The sequence below is a fragment of the Mesoplodon densirostris genome, chromosome 19 (assembly GCF_025265405.1).
Source record: "Mesoplodon densirostris isolate mMesDen1 chromosome 19, mMesDen1 primary haplotype, whole genome shotgun sequence".
In the NCBI taxonomy this organism is placed as follows: Eukaryota; Metazoa; Chordata; class Mammalia; order Artiodactyla; family Ziphiidae; genus Mesoplodon; species Mesoplodon densirostris.
In genome coordinates this window covers 8145618-8171584 of record NC_082679.1, presented here as the reverse complement: position 1 = coordinate 8171584, position 25967 = coordinate 8145618, and the positions used below count along the sequence as shown (strand labels likewise).

Sequence of the window (25967 nt, the reverse complement as noted above, 5' to 3'; positions counted from 1 at the left end):
TTGTCCTCTCATGAAACCCTCAAACCTCTTCTTCCTTAAGCGCTGGTGCTGCGCAAGGTGTGACTCAAAGCCCCGCCCCTCTCCTCCCCAGAGACCCTCTCCCTGGGCACGAGAACGGGCCAGCACGTAACCAGGTCTCCGAAGCTCAGGGCTCTGTGACCCAGATCTCCTGAGCTTCGTTTCCTCGATTGTTAGGTGGCCCACAGATACAGGTTGGTCCCAAGCTGAATTTAGTAACTTCCCCTGAACCGGCCTGCCCCTCAAGGTGTCCTGTCCTGGTGGCAGGTCCATCATGATGGACCCAGGGGTATTCTTCTCACCTCCCCCACCCCTGACCCCCGCAGGCAGTTCCCTCCTGGCCCCCGTCTCCCCTCTCTTGCCCTCTCCCCTGCTGCCCACAGCTCCCCTGGCCTCAGCTCCTCTTCCCCCAGACCTCTGCCCCACCTCCTCCCCGGCCTCCTGGTTTCCTGTCCATCCTCCACATGGGCCCAGAACCGACCCTGCCCTTTGCCCGCTCAGGACCTTTCCACAGCTCCCCAGTGCCGTCACAATGAACATGGAGCATTCCAGGCCCTTGGCGGGCAGGAGGCCCCGTCCACATGGCCAGCCAGCCTCTCCTAAGCACCGAGGGCTTGGCCCTTGGAGGCTGCCGGCCCCGCCCACAGCCTGCTCTTTCCTCATCTGCCCTCGTGACTCCGCTGGTCAAAGCCCTGCTACCTCCACAAGCCCCAGCCCTCAGTCCCGGCCCCCGGCCCGCTCTGGGCCTGCAGCACCTCCTCCCACCCCGACCGGGCCTCGGCACAGACCTGGTCCTGCTCTCCCCCTGCACTCCGCTCACTGCCCTCGCTCTCCCCGTCTCTCCACCTTCCCAGTCCCCCTCCATCGTCTCCCAGGGGCTCCCGGCCTCTCCACTCCCTCCCTCGAAGCTCCCCCCGCCGGCGCTGGGGCTTCCACCACAGCCCCCCACCCTCACCTGTGGCCTGGGCCACCGCCTTGAGGAGGATGCCATCGCCAATGCCAAGCTCCAGGCCCTGCTGGGGCGGCCCCAGGCGGTTGAGGCTGAGGTAGAGGACGGGGAGGAGGTCAGCAGGTGACAGGGCCGCCACGGAGCGCAGGAGGTTGCTCAGCGTCTCCACCATCCGGAGCCTGCAGGAGGGGACGGGGGGGTGGTGGATGACCACCTGGCGTTTCAGGAGCAAAGTGGGGCAGCGGTGGAGGGATAAAAGGAATCCGGGCACCGAGACGAGGAGAGGGCTCACGACCAGCGCCCGGTGTGTGACCCAAGCCACAGGCACCATCACAGGCTGCTGGGGGAAAAGGACCTCCATTTGACCGTCATCTATAGAGAAGTAACAGCTGACGCGTATGGACTGTTTTCTAGGTGCCGGGCACTGGTGTTAAGCCCTCTGCATTCTCTAACTCCCTGAACTCTCACAGCTCCCCTGAGCTAGATATTATTTGATTTTACAGGCAAAGAAACGGAGGCGTGGAAAGATCGTGTAACTTGCCCAAGGTCACAGAGCTAGTATCAGGCTGAGATGGGTTCTCGCTACGAACAGGACCTGGATTTCCTCTAACGTCGAGGCACGTCAGCCACGTGGCAGCTACTTCTGACTACTTAGGCTAGACTCCGTTCCTGCCACCAGGAGGTGGGGGCTGTTTCCTCACGCCAGGGGTCTGGGCTGACCCTCACATCTTGCTCTGACCAACAGATGAGGCAGAAATGATGGCTGGGCCTCCGGAGGGCCTGCAGCCACTCTCGTGGCCGTGCCCGTGGCCTGTGATCTCGGGTGTCAGGGTGAAGCTGAGAGAGGAGAGGTTAAGGATTAAGCAGCTGGAGGCGCAGAGGCTTCCAGAGAGACAGAGCCGGAAGGGCCTTCACCCAGCGGCCCCGGCCAGGCCGGCCTGGTTAATTACCGCGCAGAAACCTCTTCGATCTTCTCAAATGTCCGGGCCACAGCCAGGTAAGGGACTCTGCGGGAGGAAAAGAGAAAACAAGAGCTGTGCGTACACCCACGCTGCCCCTCCAGCCACCTTCCTCCCCACACCTCCCTGGGGACAGCCTTGCTAAATCCCCAGGTGCACGCAACCCCGCCCAGCCACTGCCTGGGGCATTCTCTCCGTCCCCTTCAGAGCTGCCGATGGTCTCCCCAAAACACGGAGGGGAGAGATTTGCCAGTTTTCTCCCACTGAAGCTTCCGGAGACAGGGCCTCCTGCAGTGCCAGGGACTGGAGAAGGACAGTCTGGGGAGGGCCAAGCCTCACCTCTGGCCCACCTTCCAGCAAGCATCTTCGACGGGATGGTAGTTGTTCTTGGCAGGATTGTAGCTGGATGGGTCCAGGTGTCTGTGGAGGGAAAAGGGAGACTGTAGGGTAGATGCCTGGGTCGAAGGGAAGTCATTCCTCCCGCTAATATTTACTGAGCACCTACTAAGTGCCAGGTACTATTCCAGGCACAAGGGCACAGAAGTGAATGAAAACAAGTTTGCTAACCTGGAGCTCACATTCCAGAGGGAGAGTCGGGGGAAAAAACAAACAAACAAAAAAACCTAAGTGAATAAGTCATTTTAGATAAAAAATATTTTAGAAAACCAAGTAGGGGGAGGAATCGGGATGGTAGGTGCTACTTCAGAGGGCGGTAGGGGAAGGCCAGAGGAGACATTTGGGCAGAATGATGTGAGGAGTGAGCAGTGTGGGTACCAGAGAGAAGAGCATTCCAAGTGGGGGGAACGGTGAGTGCAAAGGCCCTGCAGCAGACACACACCTGGCATGTTTGAGGAAAAGAAAAGGGGTCAGCATGGCTGGAGTGGAGCAGCGTGATCTGAATGTTTTTCAAAGTCCACTCCAAGAGGCAAGGACCTCCCCCGGCCTCTCGGCCAATCCCTCCCTCACACTCTGGCTGGAACAGCAGGAGGAGGGTACAGTCCCTGGGTGCCACAAAGAGCCAGGCACCGTGCTAAGAGCACGACATCTGCTAGCAATCAGCCCTGTAGGCAGGGACTCTTCTACCCTCCGTATCCAGATAAGGAAACTGGGCACAGAGTGGTTAAGTAGCTCACCTGAGGTCACACAGCTAGTAAGCAGCACAGTTCCAGAGGCCGTTCTAAACCTCTACATTATACATGCCTCTAGAAATGCCTCACACTGACCCCATTAGAGCCACCGCAGTCACACTCATTTGGGTTAAAATCCCTGCTCCATCACTGACCAGCTGTGTCGTGGTGAGGAAGCAGCTTCCCTCTCTGAACCACAGTGTCTCCATCGATACGATGGAGCCACCAGGAGTCCCTACCCTGACACGTTGTCATGAGGTTAAGGAAGAAATTATGGTGAGGGTTCCCACTCCTTGGTGCAGTCTGCGGGGAGCATTTTTAGAACAACACTGACTCCCCAGCCTCAGGCCTACTTCTCTACCGAATGTGGGGGCACAGAAGGGCGAGGGAGAAGAAGACTTCAGATTTTTTTCAGCTCTTCAGCTGATCCTGATGCACAGACTGGGTTGAAGATGGCCGAGCTGGACGGAGCATGCTCAGTGAGTTGTAAGGACTCAGCGTTTGATAAGCGGTAGCCCTCCTGGCCCTTCCTATCATTACAACGAGAGAGACGGCAGAGCGCGGTGGGTAAGAAATTCTACAGCCACACTGCCTGGCTCAAATCCCAGCTCTATCATACACCCCATCTGTGACCTCAGCAAGGCAATCAAAACAATAACAATAACAATAATAATAATAGCAGCCACAACTTGCTGAGCTTGGGCATGGCCAGGCCCTAGTCTAAATGCTTCAAACCCTCAGGACGAAACTGGCCCAAAAAGGCTAAGTCACTTGGCCAAGGTCACACAGCTGACAAATGTAGAGCTGGGATTTCTAACCTCTCCACAATACTGTCCTGCCTCCAAGCCTCACTTTTCTCACCTGTGAAATGGAGATACCAGCAGAAATGACGCACAAATTTGCTGTGAGGCTTCGATGCATTAGGATATGGAAGGCACACTGCCTGCTGCCTGGCACACCGTTAACAGTGGATAAAAGAGTGTGTTTTTGCCACTGATAAGTCCCCATTTTAAAAGCAAGGAAATTGGAGGCCCTGAAAGTTTGTCTCCTGGAGGCAGCCATCAGCGATCAGACTGGGAATATGGTGTAAGCAAAACCATCACAGGGCGTCCCTGGTGGCACAGGGGCTGAGAATCCGCCTGCCAACACAGGGGACACGGGTTCAAGCCCTGGTCCAGGAAGATCCCACATGCCGCAGAGCAACTAAGCCCGTGCGCCACAACTACTGAGCCTGTGCTCTAGAGCCCGCAAGACACAACTACTGAGCCCACGTGCCACAACTACTGAAGCCTGCGCACCTAGAGCCTGTGCTCCGCAACAAGAGAAGCCACCGCGATAGAAGCCCGCACACCGCAATGAAGAGTAGCCCCCACTCACAGCAACTAGAGAAAGCCCACATGCAGCAACGCAGACCCAACGCAGCCAAAACGAAATATAAATTAATTAATTAATTTAAAAAAAACAGAAAACGATCATAGTATCACATGAAATAAAAATCAGGACATAAAACTTCATGTCAGGCAACGATTCTGTTAGAGAAACTTATTTATAAATAACATAAGCATGGACACAGGCCCAGAAGGCAAGATGGGACAGTGAAAAAGAGGCCAGGCTTAGGAACCAAGTGGACCCAGGTTTCAGGCCTGGCCCTACCCCTGCCTCCCTGTGTGACCCAGGGAAGATGACCTAACTTCTCTGGGCTACTAGTCTCAATGTCTGTGCAATGGCTAAAATACCTGCTTCCTCCGCAGGACTACTGCAGAGATGAAGTAAAAAGGCATAACAGAAACCTTTAACACCGGATCTGACACATAGTAGGCGTCCAAGAAAAGGAGCCGACCGTTCCTACAGCGCAGTCACATGCTGAAATGGGGCCATTTAATCTCAGTAATCAGGTCTCAACTGGGGTACAAAATTGCCATTAAGAATCTCCCCCAAATTTTTATTAGAATAATTAAACCCTAATCACAAAATTTTAAGGCTGAAAGAATGTTTTTGGTGACTACCGGTCTCATTTTCGGAGGCCTACCTACAATCAGGTCAGAGAGATCTTGGACTCACTGCCTTATTCTGTTTAATCTGATGTCGTCTCTACAATAGATCCTGACTCACCCCTTGGTCTCATCCTTTCTCAGAGCACTGGGTCCCTCTTCTTTCGCTTCTTTCTTGATTGCTGGCTTCCGGGGAGCTGGGAATGAAGCAGGGAAATGGTGGGTCCTTTCTCCTTCTGACAGCCCCTGCCTGCCAACCACTCTCCAGCCAGCATTGCGAGAGGCGAGTTAGACTTTCTAACCAAGTTAGACTTTTTAACCCACGGGAAAGCCGCAGTCTCTGGAGAAAGATCCACCCACCTCTCCCCAGTGCAACCCTGCAAGGTGGGGGGGAGAAACTCACAGAAGAAACTGCTGAGCGTCTTGGGAGCTTTGGGGGGAGGCTTAGCCTGGCCGTCCTCCTGTGGTCCCTGCTTCACGGCCACCTTGGGCTCTGAAACGCTTTCTGTTGGGGGCTTTGCTTTGAAAGCGAGAGAGGTCAGATGGTGATGCAAACTATTTTGACTAAATTTTTTAACCTCAAGGTCATTCTGACCCTGAAGATGGAAGACATAATCAATTCTGCCCTTTTCCTTTCCATAGTTTCATTTTGGAGCCTCTCAGGCCTGATGCTTCAGGACTAACTAGTGGAATTCTAGCATCTGGCCTGAGATTGGAGATTTACGGATGGTGGGAAAAAAATCTCAGTACGATAAGAAGAAAATATTCCCACTTCTGCAGGTGCAGAAAATCAGATACGATCCTGCATCCCAAAAATATCCTCACAGCGTTTTTTCTGCCATGGGAGGCTTCTGGACACCTCACTGCAGGAGCTGTTCTATGGCCTGGGAGGGTAACTTTAACCTCTAAAATCTTGTAACTCACCCTGGTTATCTAACTTAAAAAAATTATTGCTCGGGACTTCCCTGGTGGTCCAGTGGTTAGGATTCTGCACTTCTACCGCAGGAGAAGCAAGTTCGATCCCTGGTTGGGGAACTAAGATCCCACATGCCGTGTGGTGTGGCCAAAAAAAATTTTTTTAATTAAAAATTTTAAAATTATTGCTCAATTAATAACATACAGTGCCTATAATTTCTGAAAGATATTTTGTTGGAGGATGACTGGCTCTTTTTTTCCTCACATGCACGGAGGAAAAATAACAATAAAAATAATAATAGCGGACTTCCCTGGTGGTCCAGTGGTTAAGACTCTGCAATCCCAACTCAGGGGGCCCAGGTTCGATCCCTGGTCAGGGAACTAGATCCTGCATGAAGGAACTAAAAGATCCTGCACTCGGCAATGAAGATCCTGCATGCCACAACTAAGACCCAGCACAGCCAAATAAATAAATAAATACTTAAAAAAAATAATAATAGCAATAGAACCTATAATTTCCCCTAGAATTTGCATTTAGACAACACACTGGAGAATCTTATTTAAGTCTTATCTCATCTGAGCCTTATTTAAATTAACTGTCCTCCAAAGACATCTGACCCCCAAAACCAGAGAGGTGGGGCTTCAGGGAGGAAGAGGACCAGAAACTCACTGGAGGTCTTCAGGGGCTCAGGGGGTGACCTGGGCTGGTCTCCTTCTTCTGCTTCCTTCTTCTTGCCCCCTTCAGGCTCTGTGAGGCTTTCTGTTGGTGTCTCTAATTCTGAGGACCGATTAAAAAAAAAGCCAGGTGGCAAAAAGTCACTATGACCGCTCCCCACAAAGGGCATTTCGATTCCCAAGACACTCTGCCCCCGTTTTTTCTCCGCTGTGCTGACTGAACATCTGTGAAGTGATGGGAGGTATGAGAGCCTGCTCCTGGTCAGCCCTGAACCAGGCAGGGACCTTGAGGGAAACCAACCCCGATGCTCACCTGGGCAGCTAAGAAACAGAGAGGGCCAGTCTTTTCTTATAAACCATTATTTTAGAATTATTCACTGCAAAAAAGAACTGGAAAGGGTTCAAAATGCCAACAGTAACTTGTTAGAGATAAAAATAAAGGTGCTGTTTTTTTTTTAAGCTGACTGGAAAAAAAAAAAACCCACATCCAGGGTAATAATAAAAACTGCATCAACTATCTTGGGAAAAATCTGCCTCAGTAGGAAGAAGCCCCACCTCACCCCCCAAAATCCCCAGACACAGACAATGGCTAAAACTGCATGATTTTTAGTAAAATTTGTTACTGACTAAAAATTGCCAACTGGAAATCAAATCTCCACCAAACTCAGATCTTCCCTGGGAAAGATAAACCTAATAAGGACCTTATATTAAACAAACAAATTGACAGTAGCAAAGGCTATGATTATTATAATCTCGTATAGGCCCCAAATGATCAATGGATCAGGTCTTTATGGTTGTGTTTCCCACGGAGCACATTTTATATTTTCAAGGGAAATTGGTGACATCTGCTGGACACCGTGTGACCTACTGGCTCAGGGTATTTTGCTTGTCAGTATTAGATCACATTATTGGCAATTCCTGACGTTAGCTTTCTGCAAGGCTGGGTACTCACTGGTGGCGTGATAAAAACCAAGTACTGCACAAAAATCAACAAGGAAAGCGGCAGTGTTCAACTGGATTCCAAAGTCTGAGCAATTGTGCAGTGCCCAGGAGACATCACAACTAGTAACTAATTATGATTATTTAACAGTGAAATTAAATATTATTTTTCCTTTCAACGTTATGTGTATTATTTTCTCAAATGCCCAAGCTGCTAGAACATAAATAAATAGTTGTTCAGACATAACAACTTAACAAACCGAACAGTAAAGGTACTGGCCTTGAGGCACCGTGAAAAAGTTACTAAGGCACCATGGGCCCTGGAAGTTTTCGAACCTCTCTGCCTTCTGGTAAGATTTACAACAAAAAACAAACCATTTAGAGGAAAATATATTCCATATGAGAAACATAAAAATAGAAGAGAAAAATGAGAAGCTGTATATGAATTCATACTGAATTAAGATGGCCAAACGAATGTATTCCAGAATGTTTTCATGGCAAAATCCCCCGGTTGGGGCTGTGGGATTCTGACGGACTCGTGTGGCTTCTTGGACAGAGGTGTCAAATCAGTGGGGTCCTCACACCCTGCCCTCTCAGACAGGCTTCCGCCCCTCCAGATCACACTCTCACACACACACACAGACACAGTCAGTCCCACAGGCCCCTGCCTCTCCAGATCACTCTCTCTCTCTCTCACACACACACACACACACACACACACACAGAGTCAGTCCCCACCCCCCAACCCCAGGGCCTTACCTTCCTCCTCCTCCTCCTCCTCCTCCTTCTTCTTCTTCTTGGCTCCTCCGTCCTCGTCCTTGCCCTGCTCTTGCAGGACATCCTGAAATGTCCGTTTGGAAAGCTGCTTCCGGGCTGGGAAGGCAAAGGGCTCAGTGTGGCCTCCTTGCCGGCCCTCCTGCCCCACCCCAGTGAGCTCAGACCCCGCGACGATGGGGCCCTGAGAAGGCTCCGGGCTCCTGCCCTCCTCCGCCTGCCCACAGCCACGGCTCCCGTGCAGGTCTCTGCTGCTTCCTGGCTGTGTGACCCCGAGCAGGTTCCTTCACCTTAGGAGCCAGCAGCCATCCTCCTCTCTGCCTCACCTCTCGCCACACACTATCCTCAAACCCTTCCTGCTCCCCAAATCGCACCTTATTGCCCAGAGACGCCGAGGTGTATGGGATTCCCCCATGTGCCATGCTGTTCCCACCTCGAGGCCTTTGCACGGCTGTCTTGGCTGCAACACTTCCCAACCGCCCTTTCTCAGCACAGCCAACCCTAACCCATCTTCCAAGACTCAGGCCAGATGGCACCTCCTCTGGGCCACCTCAATCCAGAGCTCCCCTAGCATCCAGCGTTACCACTATTTTTCCTTATACCAGCACCATCAGTGGAAATATACAGTGAGCCACGTACGTCATCTTTAACTTTCTAGTGGCTACACTGAGAAAAGGAAAAAGAATCAGGAGAATTGTTTGAATAATATTGTTTACTTAACCCGATAAATCCAAAATATGATGATTCCAACATGTTTTGAATATTAAAAGAAATGAGTAACATTCTTTTTTCTATGCTAAGTCTTCAAAATCCGATGCACTTGAAAGCACATCTCAATTGGGCACTAAATTTTCATCAGAAATACTCGATGTGTTTAGATTTCATGGACTTTACCGTTGAGAAAGTAGCTTCCCATATCCGAGTTGATCAAATTATTGCAAAGCTTCAATAATTGAAACTAGAGTCAGCTTTCCAATTTAAGTTGAATTAAAGTAGCATTAAAAATTCAATTCCTCTACTGTACAGCACAGGGAACTCCACTCAATATTCTGTAATGACCTACACAGGAAAAGAGTCTAAAAATGAGTGAATATACGTATATGTATAACTGACTCACTTTGCTGTACAGCAGAAACTAACAATATTGTAAATCAATTATACTCCAATTAAAAAAAAAATTTTAGTTCCTCAGTCACCACGGTTCAGGGTCTCAGCAGGCCGTATCATCCTGCATCATGTGGGGGGGGTCTCTCCCCTTCCCATCCCTGTGTAAAAATCTTCCCAACCCCCCTGGCGACAGAGGCTCCGCTCCTCAGACGGGCTTTCCATGGACCTGCTCTAGTCTCTTTGCTCATTGTCCCCAACCCCACGCTCTGAGCACCAACACACCTAGCCATCAGTGCCCCCAGGGCCTTTTCCATTCACACTCCCCCAGCCTAGAACCCTTTCCCCTCCTCAGTCCCTGCTCACTCCTCTTCTGTCCCTCAGGGCTCAGCTTGGTTAAGCTCTCTTCTAGAAGTCTCCCTCGAGTCAGGGGCCCTCCCCTGGGCTCCCACAGTGAGCTGTGTGGCCTCCAGCACTGCACACATCACAGTGACAATAACCAACATTTACTGAGCGCTTCCCAGTTCCAAGCACTTACACGTACTCACTTTTAATCCTCCCAAGATCTCTGGGTGGGAGGTACTGTAATTATCATTCGTTTTACGGATAAAGTCCAGAGAAGGGAAGTCATTTGCCCAAGGTCACACAGCCAGTGGATGGTGGAGCCGTGCTCTTAACCACAACACTATCGGAGCTGTCACGAGGATGGCTGAATGATGCAGAAATCCAAGTGTGGACAAAGACAGGCAACTGAAAGGGCGAGGCCAGGGGGTCCTTACCCGTGCGACGCTTCGGGATCCCTGATGGGGAGACGACCGTGGGAGAGGTGCTGGAGTGGGAAGGGCTGCTCTCAGGCAGTGTGCCAGGACTGGGAGGGGAGACTTGTGGGGAATCTGGAGCAGGCTTCTAGATGGGGAGAGAAAGCAATTCCTGAGTGAGAGGAGGAAGGAGGGAGCACCCAACTACGTCATTTTCCAAGCACTTGAGAGTACAGAGGGACTCAGCCCCACTTAGGCCTCATCCCCTCTTACCTGGGCCATCCCTCCACCATCCTGTGTAGTTTCATGGTCCCAGACTGTCCCTATCATGGACCCCAATAACAATTCTTTTTTTTCTAAAGTAAAAGAGTCTTTGATTTTTAGCTAGGCATAATACAGCCCAACTAAAAACTATACTTCCCAGGGTCCCCTGCAGCTAGGTGTGGTCAGGAGACTGAGGACTACACTTCCCAGCCTCCCTTACATCTAGGTGTGGTCAGAAGCCCCAGGTCTACACAATGCAATGTAAGGATATACAGGTCCCTTGGTTCAAATAACATTCACCTAAAGGCAAGTGGAGTGCCCTGCTCTTCCCACTGGCTGAATGTGGGCATTCACTTGGACAAGGGCATCTAGGGATGGCAAGCAACAGTATAGAAGCACCCTGGGGCAGAGTTAGCCAAGGAAAAGACAAAGATGACAAGGAAGAAGCGGCTTCTGAGGGGCCTTGGAGGCTCTGTAAGGACCAGCTTTGGCCTGCGCTGGCAATGCCAGGGGGTTTGAGCAGAGAATCTCACTTCACCATCGACAGACTGAGAAGTGCTGCACTTCAGACGTTATCCTCAGAGCAGCCAACAGGCATGAAATGACTTAAATGAGAGGAGCGAGTGAGCCGATGCACTTGAAGATGGAAAGCCCTTCCACAACAGGAGAGACTGGACGGATTTCCAAGCCCTTCCTCCGTAGCAGGCATTCTTCTCCGATCCGGATGTGAACCGACTCACTGCACCTTCAGGGCCACCCTACGAGGCTAGGGCTATCTATCGGGAGCTGCTCGTGCCAGCTGAGGCTGCCCAGGCACCCCAGGCCAGGGAGCCAAGCCCAGCCCCCGGGCAGAGGTGGGGTTAGGAGCACAGAGACCAGGCAGGACCACTCAACTCCTCCACCCGCTGGGGCATCATCTCCAGAATTCTCCTGAGCAGCCACTGCACTCAGCTCCAAAGGCCAATGGGAATGATGGTTTCTTCTGGTAAATGTGGGCAGGCTGCTGGGGCCCTACCTGGCTTTTGGGGGGTTTGGGGGCGTCCTCCTCCTCGTCCTCCCCTTCGCTGCCCAGGACCCGGGCCGCCTTCCTCCCTGGCCTCTTCACTGGAGAGTCGCCCTCAGGTACCACTCTATTCCGCTCCTTCAGCGCCACCCTGGAGGATAAGAAAATGGAGGGTTTTTTTCCAGCAGATAGAGTGGGGACGCTACTCCCAAATTCTCCAGGCCCTTCATTATGTTTCATTCCCTCCCTTGTCTTTCAAGCATTCAATGAACATTTTCTAGGGGCCTCCTCAGCACATACTCTTAGTCACCCATCCACCCATCCCGCTCTCTGGAGGCCTCCTGTGTGCCCACCCTGTGATGGGTGATGCTGAGGAGCACGTGAAGTCCCTACTGAGGGCAGAGACTGGCCTCCAACATCCCTTTGGAGACGCTCTTTCAGTCATGTAAGCCCCTGAGCCCCCTACTGCTTGTCCTCACTGCTCTCTTATCCCTAGAACTTCGACTTGCTGACCCCCTTTGACAATGCAGATGAGGGCAGGACAGAGCAGAGAGAGAGGGAGAGAAAGAACCTGGGTCCCAGGACCACCAAGTGGTACAGAGTCGCCTAGCTGCCCCAAACTGCTTAAACAGCTCAGAATCTTTCAAGTGAGAAAGAGGCAATTTTAACTTTAACCAAGTCACCATGACTTTGGTTACTGGTAAAGCAGCCCAACGACTCCCCCGACACCAGCTCTGAGGCACTCCCAGTCTGGTGAGGAACACAGACACGGCTGTCAAAATACAGCCAATATGCTTGCTGATGGAGGTCACTTAAGGGGCTGAGAACACAGCTGATTCCTACCGGTTTCTGCACTCATAAAGCTCGCGGTCTGGACAAAGACCAAGATGTACACAAACACCTCCCTACTTAGGTCAATGACGGCACGCTTTTGTCATGGAACATTGAAGAGAATAAAGTAAGTTTAGATGAAGTGCATAGCTCTAAGACATTTTTTTGTGGGGAGAGAAAGTAGACTGTCAAATCTGCGAGAGGAGTTGCTGCTGATTTTATTCACTGCTAAACCCACAGGGTCTAGGTGCCCGGCACATAGTAGATTCTCAGTGGATATTTGTTGACTAAATGAATCTATACAGTATGATTCCATGAATGTAAAAGATACATGAATGTTTGCCCATATGTACGTGCAACTTGCATACAGAATAATCCTGCTTTTCCTATTTAAAAATAAATTAAAAGTGTGTATTATTGGGCTTCCCTGGTGGTGCAGTGGTTGAGAGTCCACCTGCCGATGCAGGGGACACGGGTTTGTGCCCCGGTCCGGGAAGATCCCACATGCCATGGAGCGGCTGGGCCCGTGAGCCATGGCCGCTGAGCCTGCGCGTCCGGAGCCTGTGCTCCGCAACGGGAGAGGCCACAACAGTGAGAGGCCCGCGTACCGCAAAAAAAAAAAAGAAAAAAAAAATGTGTATTATTATCTGTTGTATGTCAGGTATGTGCCAGCTACTTGAGATATAACAGTGACCAAAATGAGAGTCCCTGCCATCCAATATATAAGTGTGGGAAACACTTATTCACTCAGCAAGTACCTATTGAGCACCTACTATGTGTCATAACTAACTGTATTAGGCGCACGTATGTTTAATGCATAGAAAAAGGTATGGAAGGATACACCTCAAAGTGGTAACAGTAGTTCCTCTGGAGAGTAAACACTGGAAGCACTTCAAATTTTTATTTACCTACTTCTGAGTTGATGTATTAATAATTACCATGTGTAATTCCACATGTGGGTATCTATGCTAGAAAAAAAAAATCTGCATGTGTGCCCAAGAAGTCACACATACAGACTAAATTGCAGCATGGATTGTTTCAGCCAAAAAGCAGAAACAACCTAAATATCCATCAGTAAGGGGATGTTAAATAATTTCTACAGTACATCCATAAAATGGAACACAAAGCAGAAGGTAAAAGGGATCCGATGGTCCTTTGTGTTCAGGAGTGGAAAAAATCTCTAAGTCATACTGTCACTGAAGAAAGCAAGTTCAGGAACCATATACACAGTATGATCTCTATTTTTCAAGACATTAAAACATGCCACAGAAAATAAAACCACACACCATAAGTGTGTATATATAGCAGTGCAAACACAAAAGGGGCAGATCTAAAAGTCGAGAGGGTTGATAAATTATGACCTCATTCTTACCACTTACTGAGCGTCTTTTATGAACCAGGCACTGTTCTATAAGTTGTTAGTGTGTTAAGGCATCAAATCCACACAGAAAGCCTGATATAGATCATGATACCCTGCTACCCGTGAGGAAACTGGGGTACAGGAAGTGAAGTTACTTGCCCAGGCTCCCAAAATGGGGATGTGAGCTAAATCTACCCTGAGTGCATGCTTTGGAAAGCTGACCAGTCCAGGGGCAGGGTCTTCCCAAGAATCTGTGACAAGGACGCTGGAGGAAAGAACATTGTTCTCTTCTATTTAGATGCGGCCAGTGGCAGGGTCTCTGCCTTGTGGCGTCTGCTCCAGAATGAAGTCAAGACACTGGGACGGAGCCCTGAAGACAACTCTGAGGCCCTGGATCCAGCTGTGCCTGAAGATGACCCTACCTTTGGCTTGTCCAGTTACCGGAGTCAAAAATTCCCCTGTGGGGCCCTGAGATATTCTGAGCCAGGTCCCGACTGATAAAAGGAACAGATTCACCACATCCCAGCCCCAGAACATACTTTGGAGGGGACTCTGTTTCTCTGGTGCTGTTGGATATCTCCTTCTCTGGCTTCTTCACTTTGCCCTCTTTCTTGGGCTGGAAAAATGACCTGGAGGAGCAGAGGGGGGGGGCGCGGAAAAGGGAATGATAACAGAACCAATAACCCCTCTAACACACGCCACATTCCACAGCTTCCGATGCCCGTCCCTGTCCCAGGACGCAACAGAAGACTTCAAACAACCCCCTTAGACCAATAAGGAAAACTGAGGCTCATCAGACGGAGGAGGCAACGCTCTGCTTATTTTCTGCCCCAACTTGCCACTCACCTGAGAGACAGGACACATCCCGATTTCCATTCCACAGGGATTAACTATGCACTTACTATGTGCCAAGGCCTGTCCTTGGAAGCTAGGGGCAGGGGAATGACCCAGACACATATGCCCCTGCCCTGGAGGGGCTGACACTCTAGTGGGGTAGGCAGACGTTAGCAAGTAGCTAAATATAAAATGTCCAAAGGCGTTACGTGCTCTGAAAAAGATAAAGGTGCTCTAGCCTCTACCTGAGCCTGGTTAGGCTGAGTGGCTTGCCCCAAAGGGCAGAGTACTGAGAGGGGAAAAACAGGGGCTTGACAGCGCAGGGACCTGGCCAAGCGAGGAAGGTTAGCATTGCCTACGATGTCTTGGGGATGTCGTGCACCCCCAATATGAGGCAATGAGAGGGCACCTCACCTCAGTGCCCCAAACCCCAGGCTAATTATGAGAATATCGGACAAACCAAACCGGGGGTAAGGCTACAGGTGACAAAGGAAGCCTGAGAAAATGTCACCCAGAGGAGGCATGAGAGCTAAATGCAACATGGCTCCAAATCAGATCCTGGAACAGAAAAGGACATTAACAGATAAACTGGTGAAATGCAGCTTAGTTAAAAGGAATGTATCCCTGTTGGTTCCTTATTGTGACCAATGGACCACAGTGATGTAAAGTGTCAGCAATGGAAACCGGGTGAAGGGTATACAGGGACTCTCTGTCCTATCTTTACAACTTCTTGGTACATCTAAAATAATTCCAAAATTAAAAGTTTACTTAATCTTTAAAAAGTAAAATAGGGACTTCCTTGATGGTTCAGTGGTTAACATTCTGTACTCCCAATGCAGGGGGCATGGGTTTGATCCCTGGTCAGGGAACTAAGATCCCACATGCCATGCGGCATGGCCAAAAAAGGAAAAAATTAAAAACTAAAATAAAATAAAGCAAGGTGACAGAAAGCAATCAAAAGTGCTATCATCCCAGGAGACACTATCCCCAGATTTCTCATCACCTGAGAAAAATGCAGCCTGGGATCTGTGTAAGCCACCAACTCCCAGGTCTGTGTGGGTGACATCCAGGTCTGGATCTGTCTAGAATCCATCCCCTCCTTCTGGGAATAGCCCTCCACGTTCCTCTTGTGATGCCCGTTCCCCCACATTCTCTCAGTCCCTATGGTTCGCGTGGGTCTGCATTTTCACCCACAACCAGGGCACAGGCCCCGGACCTGGCCACTCAAGGCCCTGCATCCCTGGGGCTACGACAGTGGCTGCTTCAGGGACCAGCATGCGGCCCAAGGTGGGCCAATGAAACTTAACTCTAGATATTGTTGTGACAGCTGGGAGAGAGACCACCTCTTTCCACCGGGATTGCTGACTCTAGGGTACTAAAAGCCTAAGGAAGACAGCCTGCCAGAGTGATACAACATCCAAGAAAGCAGAGCTGAACGGTGGAGACAGAGTCCCAGTGAGAAAGTCTGGACAACTGGATCTAACTATTAAAGCCAAGTTTCAGGCTTCCCTGGTGGCTCAGTGGTTGAGAATCTGCCTGCCAATGCAGGGGACACGGGTTTGAGCCCTGGTCTGGGAGGATCCCACATGCCGCAGAGCAACTAGGCCCATGAGCCACAACTACTGACCCTGCGTGTCTGGAGCCTGTGCTACGCAACAAGAGAGGCCGCGATAGTGAGAGGCCCGCGCACCGCGATGAGGAGTGGCCCCCGCTCGCCGCAACTGGAGAAAGCCCTCGCACAGAAACGAAGACCCAGCACAGCCATAAATAAATAAATAAATAAATAAATAAATTCATTTTTTTAAAAGCCAAGTTTCCACTACACAAGCCAAAGAATTCCTTTTCTGCTTTTCCTGAAGCCAGCGTGACTGAGTACTGGGTTCCTCAAGCCGGGCATTACCGACCGGCATTTCAGGCCAGATCACTCTTCGTTGTGGAGGGCTACCCGGGACATTGTAGGATGTTTAGCAGGCTGCCTGGCCTTTATCCACTAGATGCTAGTGGGAAATTCCCTCTTCCCCCAGGTGGTGACAACCAAAAATGTCTGTTGTTCCCTGGGGGACAAAACTGCCCCTGATTGAGAACCAGGGGTCAGGGTCTCTGAACCTTGCAACTAAGAATTTTGGTTACTACACCACCCATTTTTCCGATCCCCCTTCCCACTTCCCGTACTGCTCAACTCCTGGAAATCCCTACGTGAAGACTAACCCGAGCTCTTCTAAGACAAGGCGCAGAGTCAGAGAGGCGAGCAGAGACCTTGGAGTACGTAAGCCGGTGGCAGGGGTGTGGGGAGGGTACTTACATAATACTTCGCTGCATGATGGCGTCAGAATCCTCCCCTCCCCTCTCCTCCTCCTCCTCTTCTGCAATGGGCAGTTCCTGAAGTAGACATCCAAATACTTGGTGAGGATACTGATGGTGCAGAGATCAAAACAGAAACTTTCACACATTGAGGTTTGGGGAAATCACCCTGAAATCTACATCCATCACCTGGCTTGAACTTGACACTCACTGAACAGCCCATCATATGGCCTGTCAAACGTACAACGTGCAGCTGCTTTAACCAACTAAAGAAGAGAATGCATTTACCAGAAATAAAGAACGTCCACTCTGAAGATAGGGATAAATGTCTCCCTTCCTATGACAGCCGGGCTAGTAGCCCTTCAAAGACAAGGTTCCCTTCCCAGGTGCCACGGCCACACTGACTCACTGTGTCTGCATGCTAATCTTTTTTTTTTTTCCTCTTTTTTTTTTTTTTTTTTTTTTTTGCGGTATGCAAGCCTCTCACTGCTGTGGCCTCTCCCGTTGAGGAGCACAGGCTCCGGACGCGCAGGCTCAGCGGCCATGGCTCACAGGCCCAGCCACTCCGCGGCACGTGAGCCATGGCTCACAGGCCCAGCCACTCCGCGGCACGTGGGATCTTCCCGGACCATGGCACGAACCCGTGTCCCCTGCGTTGGCAGGCAGACTCTCAACCACTGTGCCACCGGCGAAGCCCTTTTCCTCTTTTTGAAACCTTGAAGGAATGTACTCCCGGTCGTGTTTGATGTACGTTCTTTGTTCTAACAAGACATAGAACTGTGCTGAAAACCATGCTTCTCTGGAGCAGTTCCTCAGAACTGAGAGGCTGTCTCCTGAACTACAGTCCTCCGTTTGGTTCGAATAAAACTCTTTTTTTTCTATTCCCATTATAGATCGTTTCTCAATTATTTACATTGACACTTCTTTTCAGAAAGAAAAAAACCCCACAAAATCAGAAACACGAGTTTCCCCATCAAGAAGAAACTCCAGGTTTTACAGACCAAAATGATTTGCTGGTGAGATTTATTAGTGAAGAAAAGGGGTCTGAGTCAGAGAACAGGCGCTTCCTTTACCGTATGGAGCCTGCTTTGTGTCTAATACAATGACATAATGAAGACCAAAAGGTTTTGTTCAGTTGGGTTTTTTTTTTTAGCTAAGTTTTCAGGTTAGTGAAAAAAATTTTTGCAGTGATTATATAATGTGCTACAATGGCTGTGAGACATGGCAGTTCATTAAGTCATACCCACAGGGCTAAATAAATCAGCTGCTGAGCAGTTTCTAAGGTATACTGTTAACCGAAACAAAGGGCAGACCCTCGTGGGGGGCACACCAACCTCAAAAGGGTGCGGACTGCATGATTCCATTTACATGACACTCTCCAAAGGACAAAACTCACGTGGAGATAAGCAATTGCCAGGGGGCGGGGGCTATGAAGGGGTAGGTAGCACAGGGATTTCCTCTGGGGAGACGGCACTGTTCTGTATCTCAACTGTGGTGGTGCGTCCACAGATCTCTGCATGGGATCAAACTGCATAGACACAGACAGTCACACACACACAGGAGCGCATGTAAAAACTGAACAAGGGCTAGAATCCAGCTAACAGTACTGTCCAAGGCTAATCTCCTGGTTTTAATATTGGATTACACTAATATAAGATGTCACGGGCTTCCCTGATGGTGCAGTGGTTAAGAATCCACCTGCCAATGCAGGGGACGCAGGTTCGAGCCCTGGTCCGGGAAGATCCCACATGCCGCGGAGCAACTAAGACCGTGCGTCACAACTACTGAGCCCACGAGTCACAACTACTGAAGCCCGTGCGCCTAGAGCCTGTGCTCCGCAACAAAAGAAGCCATCGCAATGAGAAGCCCGCGCACTGCAACAAACAGTAGCCCCTGCTCACCACAACTAGAGAAAGCCCGCGTGCAGCAATGAAGACCCAATGCAGCCAAAAATAAAATTAAAAATAAATTTTAAAAAAAAATGATGTCACCTCTGGGGGAAGATGGGTGTACTATTTTTACAACTTCCTGTGAGTCTCTAATTATTTCAAAATAAAAAGTAAAAAACAAAACAGAATGAAGGCACTATTACTGCTATAGAAAGAAGGCCTAGATCTAGTAAGTAACATTTTAACTAATAACAATAAATAATAAAGGAGGCAGAACAGTGGATATAATATGCTATTGATTTTGCAAGACAAGGGAAAATAAGAATATACATATTCGTTAGTACTGCTTATTTCAGCCAATCAGAAACTCTGGAAAGATAACCAAGAAAGCAACAGAAGTGGCTGGGGCCGACAAGGTGACGGGCTGTGAGCCGAACTGGTCACTGTGTACCTCTGTCCTGATTTTATTTTGAACCATACATATTTATTACCTGTTCAACTTTTTTTTAAAATAGTAAATCTAAGCCCCAGATAACTTTTCTAATTGTCTTTCTCAGCCCCCCACGGGCTCTTCCCTCTGGTGAGGCCCTGCCCCCCACTCCAAGGGCCAGTCCCCTTCGGCCCAGCTCTGAGCTGTTGGGCCGCCAGGAAGCCTCCTGGAGGCCCCTCCTAGAAGAGCAGCTCACTTTCCTGGCCTCTCAAGGTGGTTAATTAGTACTTCTCTCATCACACTTATTGCATCCACCCCGTGGTCCCCAGATTACGTTCAGCTTAACTTTCCAAACAGATGTGGGGCTCTGGAGCCATGGGGCTGTGCCTGGTTCACTCCCATCTCCTCCAAAAATGATTTCCCAACCTTCAGACATTCTTCATACCACCCTGGCAATTTCCACCATATCTAGGGAAACCCTGAATTTTTTTTCACTGAATTATTTTTTCTGTGAAAGAATCAACTTCTTATGAACTGAGGTGCTTAGTGGGCGGTAGGCACTCTTCCGAAACTTTATATGAATTAATTCATGCAAAAGCTGTTACAATTCATCATTGTCCTGATTTTACAAATGAGGTGACGGAAGCACAGAGAGGTCAAGTAACCTGCTCAAGGTCACACAGCCTAATGAGTTGCAGAGCCAGGATCCAAAGCCAGATGTCTGGCTCCAGAGTCCATGTCCTTAACCACTAACACTCTGAGGGTGAGGAAGGAAGGGGTCCCTCCATATTGGGATCAAGGGAGATGGAGGTGGCCCTAGAACTGGGGGCTGTTGAGATAACAACTGTACCAACAATAATGTGACCCCATACTACCCAACCAGCCACTCAAGCATTTCCAACTGTTATCCCCGTGTCACCGATGAGAAAAGTGAGGCACAGCAAGGTTAAATCGCTTGTCCTGAATCACAGAGCTCGTAAGCGGCAAACGGGGGATCCAAATTCAGACAACCTGGCTCCAGATCCTAGGCCCCCTGCACTCCCATCTGTGTCACTCCCACAGACAGAACAGCATCGCTTGTCACCAACAGGAGACAGCCGCAAAGATAAAAAGAACAAAACCAGATGATCAGGTTCTAGTTAAAAGCACCGGCTGCTGGAGGCTCCAAGCCCAGACCTGCTGCTTTCTGTTTGTTCAGAGCGGTAATTAGCCAAGTGCTAGAGGGGGCTGTGAAAGGCACCCTGCACCAAACGGAGCCTTTCTAAGACAAACTGAAAGAGAATATAAAGGGATTAACTTTCTCCTTATGAGCGTTAGTGTTATTTAATGTCATACCCATACACCACTTCAAGTTTCCTTAAGTAATTCTGTTAATTTTTTAATGTGTGAAACTCAAATCAGAAAAAGCCTTTACTGCTTAAAGAAGCATGCTGAAATAAATAGGGACAAAATGTCATGACGTCTGTAAACTAGTTCAAATATTTCAGCAAATGCCTGAAGTTTGCTTTAAAATAATTCAGGTGTTTTGGGGGGAATTAAGGAACATACAGGTGCAATAAGAATGAACATATTTTGATAATTCCTGGGGCTGGGTAATGGGTACACAGGGATTCATGACACTACTCTCTACTTCTGTGTATGTTTGAAACTTCTACAATAAACGTTAATTTTTTTTTTTTTTTTGGTATGTGGGCCTCTCACTGTTGTGGCCTCTCCCATTGCGGAGCACAGGCTCCGGACGCGCAGGCTCAGCGGCCATGGCTCACGGGCCCAGCCGCTCCGCGGCATGTGGGATCCTCCCGGACCGGGGCACGAACCCACGTCCCCTACATTGGCAGGCGGACTCTCAACCACTGCGCCACCAGGGAAGCCCTGTTAAATTTTTTTATTCAGAAAATTAGACGGTGCAAACATAGCAAAATGTTAACAGCTGTAAAATCGAGGCGGTGGCACATTATCCTAGTTGCTCTACTTTTCTGTCTGAAAGTTTTTATGAGTCAAAGGCGAAAAAGTAACCTCAAATTGGGAATAAAAATATAATTTGCGTATACAGCCCAAAGCTCAGAATTCATGAAAATCAATAAGGTAGTGAATAACCCAGCCCCTTTGCCCCTCAAAAAACACTAGTATTGGTACGAGTCCCTCACTTGAGAAAGTTCTAATCTATCCTGGACATGAATTATCTGTCAAAGTCAAGATCTTTTCCTCCCAACCAGCCAGGGAGCCCCTAAATTCCCTTCCACACAAGGAAGAACAGAGCCTCACGCAGAAGTCACTGCAGGGCTCCCAAGACTTTCAGTCTCTGGGACAATACAGGAAAGGAAACCCAGGCCCTGCTCTTGAAAAACCTCACAGGCCCCACTGTCAAAGATATGCAAAGTACGGGACGTCCCTGGTGGTCCAGTGGTTAATGCTCCACGCTAACAATGCAGGGAGCAAGGGGTTCGATCCCTGCTGGGGGAACTAAGATCCCCACATGCCGGCGTGGCCAAAAAAAAAAAAAAAAAGTACAAAGTAAATAAGGGTGAAATAGGACTCGGCGCTCCAACAAGGAGACTGGAAAAAATGAAGGAACGAACAAACAAATTAACGAACTTGACTAAAACCCAACTTCTTGATTCGAGGCTCAGGGCTCAGGGCCCTGGCGATAAATACCATTTATATGCTGATTTATATCTCAAACATCCTATTTATTCTCCAACCACCACCCCTAAGCTGCCAGCCAACTTCCTTTAGGAACCCAACTCCAAAAGTTTCCCAGTCCTTCCCTAAGTCTACAAACCAGTCAATCCTCCTCCTTTTCACTTTCCTTCTGCATCACGTCCTCCCTTCCTGCCTTGACTCGGGTGGATTCCGGTGCACCATTACCGTCTTTCGTCGCTCTCTTGCTCTTAACTCCGGCCCTCCGTCTCACCGTGCAAAACCCCAAAGCTGCTGATTCCAGCCAACTTTCCACCTACCCTGTGCCTGCACCCGCGGAACGGACCTGGACTGGTCCCCTGGGGTCCTTCAGACTCCGGTCCAAGTCCCTCCATTCCCCCAGACCCTTCAACCCTCCTGCTCTCCCAGACCGTGTTTCACACCAGCTTCTCCAGCCGCCAGCACCGCCTCCACTTTCCTCCTCGGCGGAGGAAATGGCAGCAATCGGGAGAAAGACAAGTTCCCACCACCTTATCTGCCTACGCAACTGCGTCTGCGCGCAGGCGCTCCGACTCCCAGCTGTAGGTACTGGGACCACCCAGCTGTGCCCTCATTGAAGGCCAGACCCTCGACCAGCGCACGCAGATCTTATGCCCTCTCACCTCCTCAAACCCCATGCTCCAGCACGCCTCTCCCTTCTCTCCTGCGTCATCTTTTCTCTCTCTACTAGACCATCCCTATCGGTTTACAATTCTGCTGTGACTCCTCCCACCTAAACAAACAAACAAACAAAAACCCCTCTCTTGACCCCAAGTGCTCGTGGCAGCTATCGCCCCATTTCTCTGCTCCCCTTTTCAGAGAAGTCATAGAAAGAACTGTCCCAAGGCACCACCTCCAGTGTCTCTCCTCCCATCCCCGCTTGAACCTTTAAGTTTTCCCACATCACTCCGCTGGACCTTGCTCATCAAGGGGACTGAGGACCTCTGGGCTGCTAAATCCAGAAGTCATTTCTTGTTCCTCATCTTGGCCCATCAGCAGCAGTAGAAACATCTGACTCCTAGCTCCATTGAAATTCTTCCTTCAAACCACACCCTCACCGATTTCCTGGATTCCTGTGATGGGTCTTCCTTAGCCACTGCGGTGAGAAGAATAAGTGCTCCCAGAGATGTCCCCACGCTAATCCTGGACCTGTGGATATGTTACCTTACGTGGCAAGAGACTGCAGATGTGATTAAGCATTCTGAGGTGGGGAGAGTACTGTGGATTATACAGGTGGGCCCAGTGCGATCACTTAAAAATGATTACAGGGGCCTCCCTGGTGGCGCAGTGGTTGAGAGTCCGCCTGCCAATGCAGGGGACACGGGTTCGTGCCCCGGTCCGGGAAGATCCCACATGCCGCAGAGCGGCTGGGCCCGTGAGCCATGGCCGCTGAGCCTGCGTGTCCGGAGCCTGTGCTCCGCAACGGGAGAGGCCACGACAGTGAGAGGCCCGCATACCGCAAAAAAAAAAAAAAAAAAAAAAAGATTACAAGTGATCCTTGTAAGTGGAAGGAGGGGCTTAGAGTCAGAGATTGGAGATGCTAACTTGCTGGCTTTGAAGATGGAGGAAGGGGCCACCAGTCAAGGAATGCAGGTGGCTTCTAAAAGCTGGAAAAAGCAAGGAAATGATTTTCCCTAAAGCCCCCAGAAGGTATGTAGCCCTGCCAACACCTCGATTTTAGGGAAACCAATTTTAGACTTCTGGCCTCGGAAACTGTAGGAGAATAAACATGTGTGCTCTTTTTTTTTTTTTTGCTGTACGCGGGCCTCTCACTGTTGTGGCCTCTCCCGTTGTGGAGCACAGGCTCCGGACGCGCAGGCTCAGCGGCCATGGCTCATGGGCCCAGCCGCTCCGCGGCATGTGGGATCTTCCCGGACCGGGACACGAAGCCGTGTCCCCTGCATCAGCAGGCGGGCTCTCAACCACTGCACCACCAGGGAAGCCCCCATGTGTGCTCTTTTAAGCCACTCAGTTCCTGGTAATATGTTACAGCAGCAACAGAAAATGTAGCAACTCACTTTTCTAACGGGTGCAGTGCCCAAGGCCCAATCCCTCCTCTCTGTCCTATTTACACCCACTCCGTTGGAGACCTTATCCAGTTTGATGGCTTAAACATACCCTGGGATGATGACGACCCCAAACTGTCTACCTCGGGCTGTGACTTCCCCTCTAGACTCCAGGACTCGTATTTCTAGTTTTCTGTGCTGCCATCTCCACCTGGATATCTAACCAACATCTCCGACTCAATGGGACCAAATCCAAACTCTTAGAAAAGACACACACACGCACGCATACACACACTTTTATCCCTCCTCCAACCAATGTTCTCCATCTCAGCATTGGTAGCTTTTTTCACCCAGCTGCACAGGTCAAAAACCTTGGAGTCCACTACGTACCTATTATTTAATTATCAAACAAGTGACAATACCAAGGGCTGGGGAAGATGTGGAGCAACTGGAACTCTCATATATTTCTGGTGGGAATGCAAAATGGTCCAGTCACTTTTGGAAAAGTTTGGCAGTTTCTCAAACCGTTAAGTATACATTTACCGTATTGACCCAGCAATCCCACTTCTGGGTACCTACCCAGTGAAATCCTATGTTCACACAAAAACCTGTCATCTAACGTTTACAGCAACAGGTCTGTTTATAATCGCCAAAAACTGTAAAAAACCCAAATGTCCTTCAGTGGGTGAATGGATGAACAAATTGTGGTACATCATACAATGCATCTACTTGCTGGCTAGTATTCCATTGTAGAATATTCTAAACTTTGTTTACGCTTACTCGGCAATAAAAAGGAGTGATCTACTGATACACTACAGGAATGGAGAGGGATCAGTGGTTGCCAGACGGAGGGCTTAAAGGGAGGCCCAGAATCATTTTTAGGGGTGATGGAACGGTTCTGTACCTTGATTGTGGTGGTGGTGACATAACTCTAAATGTTTCAAAATTAACAGAATTATACACCGAAGAGAGTAAATTTTACTATATGTAATTTTTTTTATTATTAAAAAAAAAATCAATGGAGTTACCAATGATTCAGGTCCGGCTACCGCCACCCCTGGCCTGCTGTACTGTCCCCTCCCTCTTTTTCTTCACAGCACATAGCACAACCTGACCTTATAAATTAGAATTTGTCTCACCCTCTAGAGCAGTGCTTCAAACAGGGACTTTCTGCCTGATAGAAATGTTCTCTATCTGCACTGTCCAGAAAGGGAGCTCTAGCCATATGTGGCTTCAGAGCATTTGAAAGGCAGCAAGTGCGACTGAGGCACTGAGTTTTTCATTTGTTTCTAATTAATTTGAATTTCAATAGCTACTACTATGTATAAAATAGATAATCAACAAGGACCTACTGTATAGCACAGGGAACTCTACTCAATATTCTGTAATAATCTATATGGGAAAAGAATCTGAAAAAGAATGGATATATGTATATGTATAAGTGAATCACTTTGCTGTACACCTGCAACTAACACAATATTATAAATCAGCTATACCCCAGTATAAAATAAAAATTAAATTAAAAAAATAATAAAAGTAATACCTACTCATAAAAAAATTCAATAGCTACACGTGGCTAATGGCTATTGTATTAAGCAGTGCGGGGCTCAAATGTAAGTTCCATAAAGATAGGGATTTTGTCTATTTGTTCAAAGATATGGCCACGGGACCTAAAACAGTGCTGGCACTGAATGCCCTGGCCCACACACACTCCTTTGACTTCTAAAACTTGGGATAACAAAAACATTACTGAAGAATTTAGGGTTTATAAGCAAGATCTTTCAAACCTGGAGACCATGGTAACAAGGGGGATGTAAAAGGGTGTTTAGGGGTGAATGGTCTGAGGATGACAGGCCAGAAGGCTCAAGTCTGCATTTCTTCTATTTAGTAAAAGCTCACATTTCCTGACCTGTCCCCTATCCTCACCCGACCCCTGTGGAATATTTTACACCTTTCCCGTAAATATGCTACTCTCCCTCCTGCTCTGAAGTTTAAAACAGCTCAGCATTCCCCCAAAAGACAACTCAGGAAGCTGAGACAGGAGAGGGAAACTGCCTTGTCCAGGGCCACACAGCTGGTCAATGACGCATACTATAAACGAAGGGTGCCAGTTCTGAGAACCGCCAGGGATTCACGTTTAAAATATCCCCACCGCACTCCC

At 49.2% G+C, this 25967-nt stretch overlaps 1 protein-coding gene across 2 annotated transcripts in view; it reads right to left on the bottom strand.

Annotated features, from left to right (window-relative positions):
• Positions 1 to 25967, bottom strand: part of LIG1 (DNA ligase 1) — a 41097-nt gene that overhangs the window by 13735 nt on the left and 1395 nt on the right. Inside the window, exons 2-12 of one of the 2 annotated variants that reach the window (XM_060085148.1) lie at positions 16804 to 16880; positions 14207 to 14296; positions 11489 to 11627; positions 10231 to 10357; positions 8333 to 8446; positions 6630 to 6737; positions 5448 to 5564; positions 5166 to 5241; positions 2266 to 2346; positions 1918 to 1974; positions 974 to 1146 (exon numbers count right to left, since the gene is read on the bottom strand). In XM_060085148.1, coding sequence (XP_059941131.1) covers positions 974 to 1146; positions 1918 to 1974; positions 2266 to 2346; positions 5166 to 5241; positions 5448 to 5564; positions 6630 to 6737; positions 8333 to 8446; positions 10231 to 10357; positions 11489 to 11627; positions 14207 to 14296; positions 16804 to 16820 — 1099 coding nt within the window. In that variant the 5' untranslated portion in view covers positions 16821 to 16880. The remainder of the gene's footprint in view (positions 1 to 973; positions 1147 to 1917; positions 1975 to 2265; positions 2347 to 5165; positions 5242 to 5447; positions 5565 to 6629; positions 6738 to 8332; positions 8447 to 10230; positions 10358 to 11488; positions 11628 to 14206; positions 14297 to 16803; positions 16881 to 25967) is intronic. The other variant, XM_060085149.1, reaches the window with a different exon arrangement.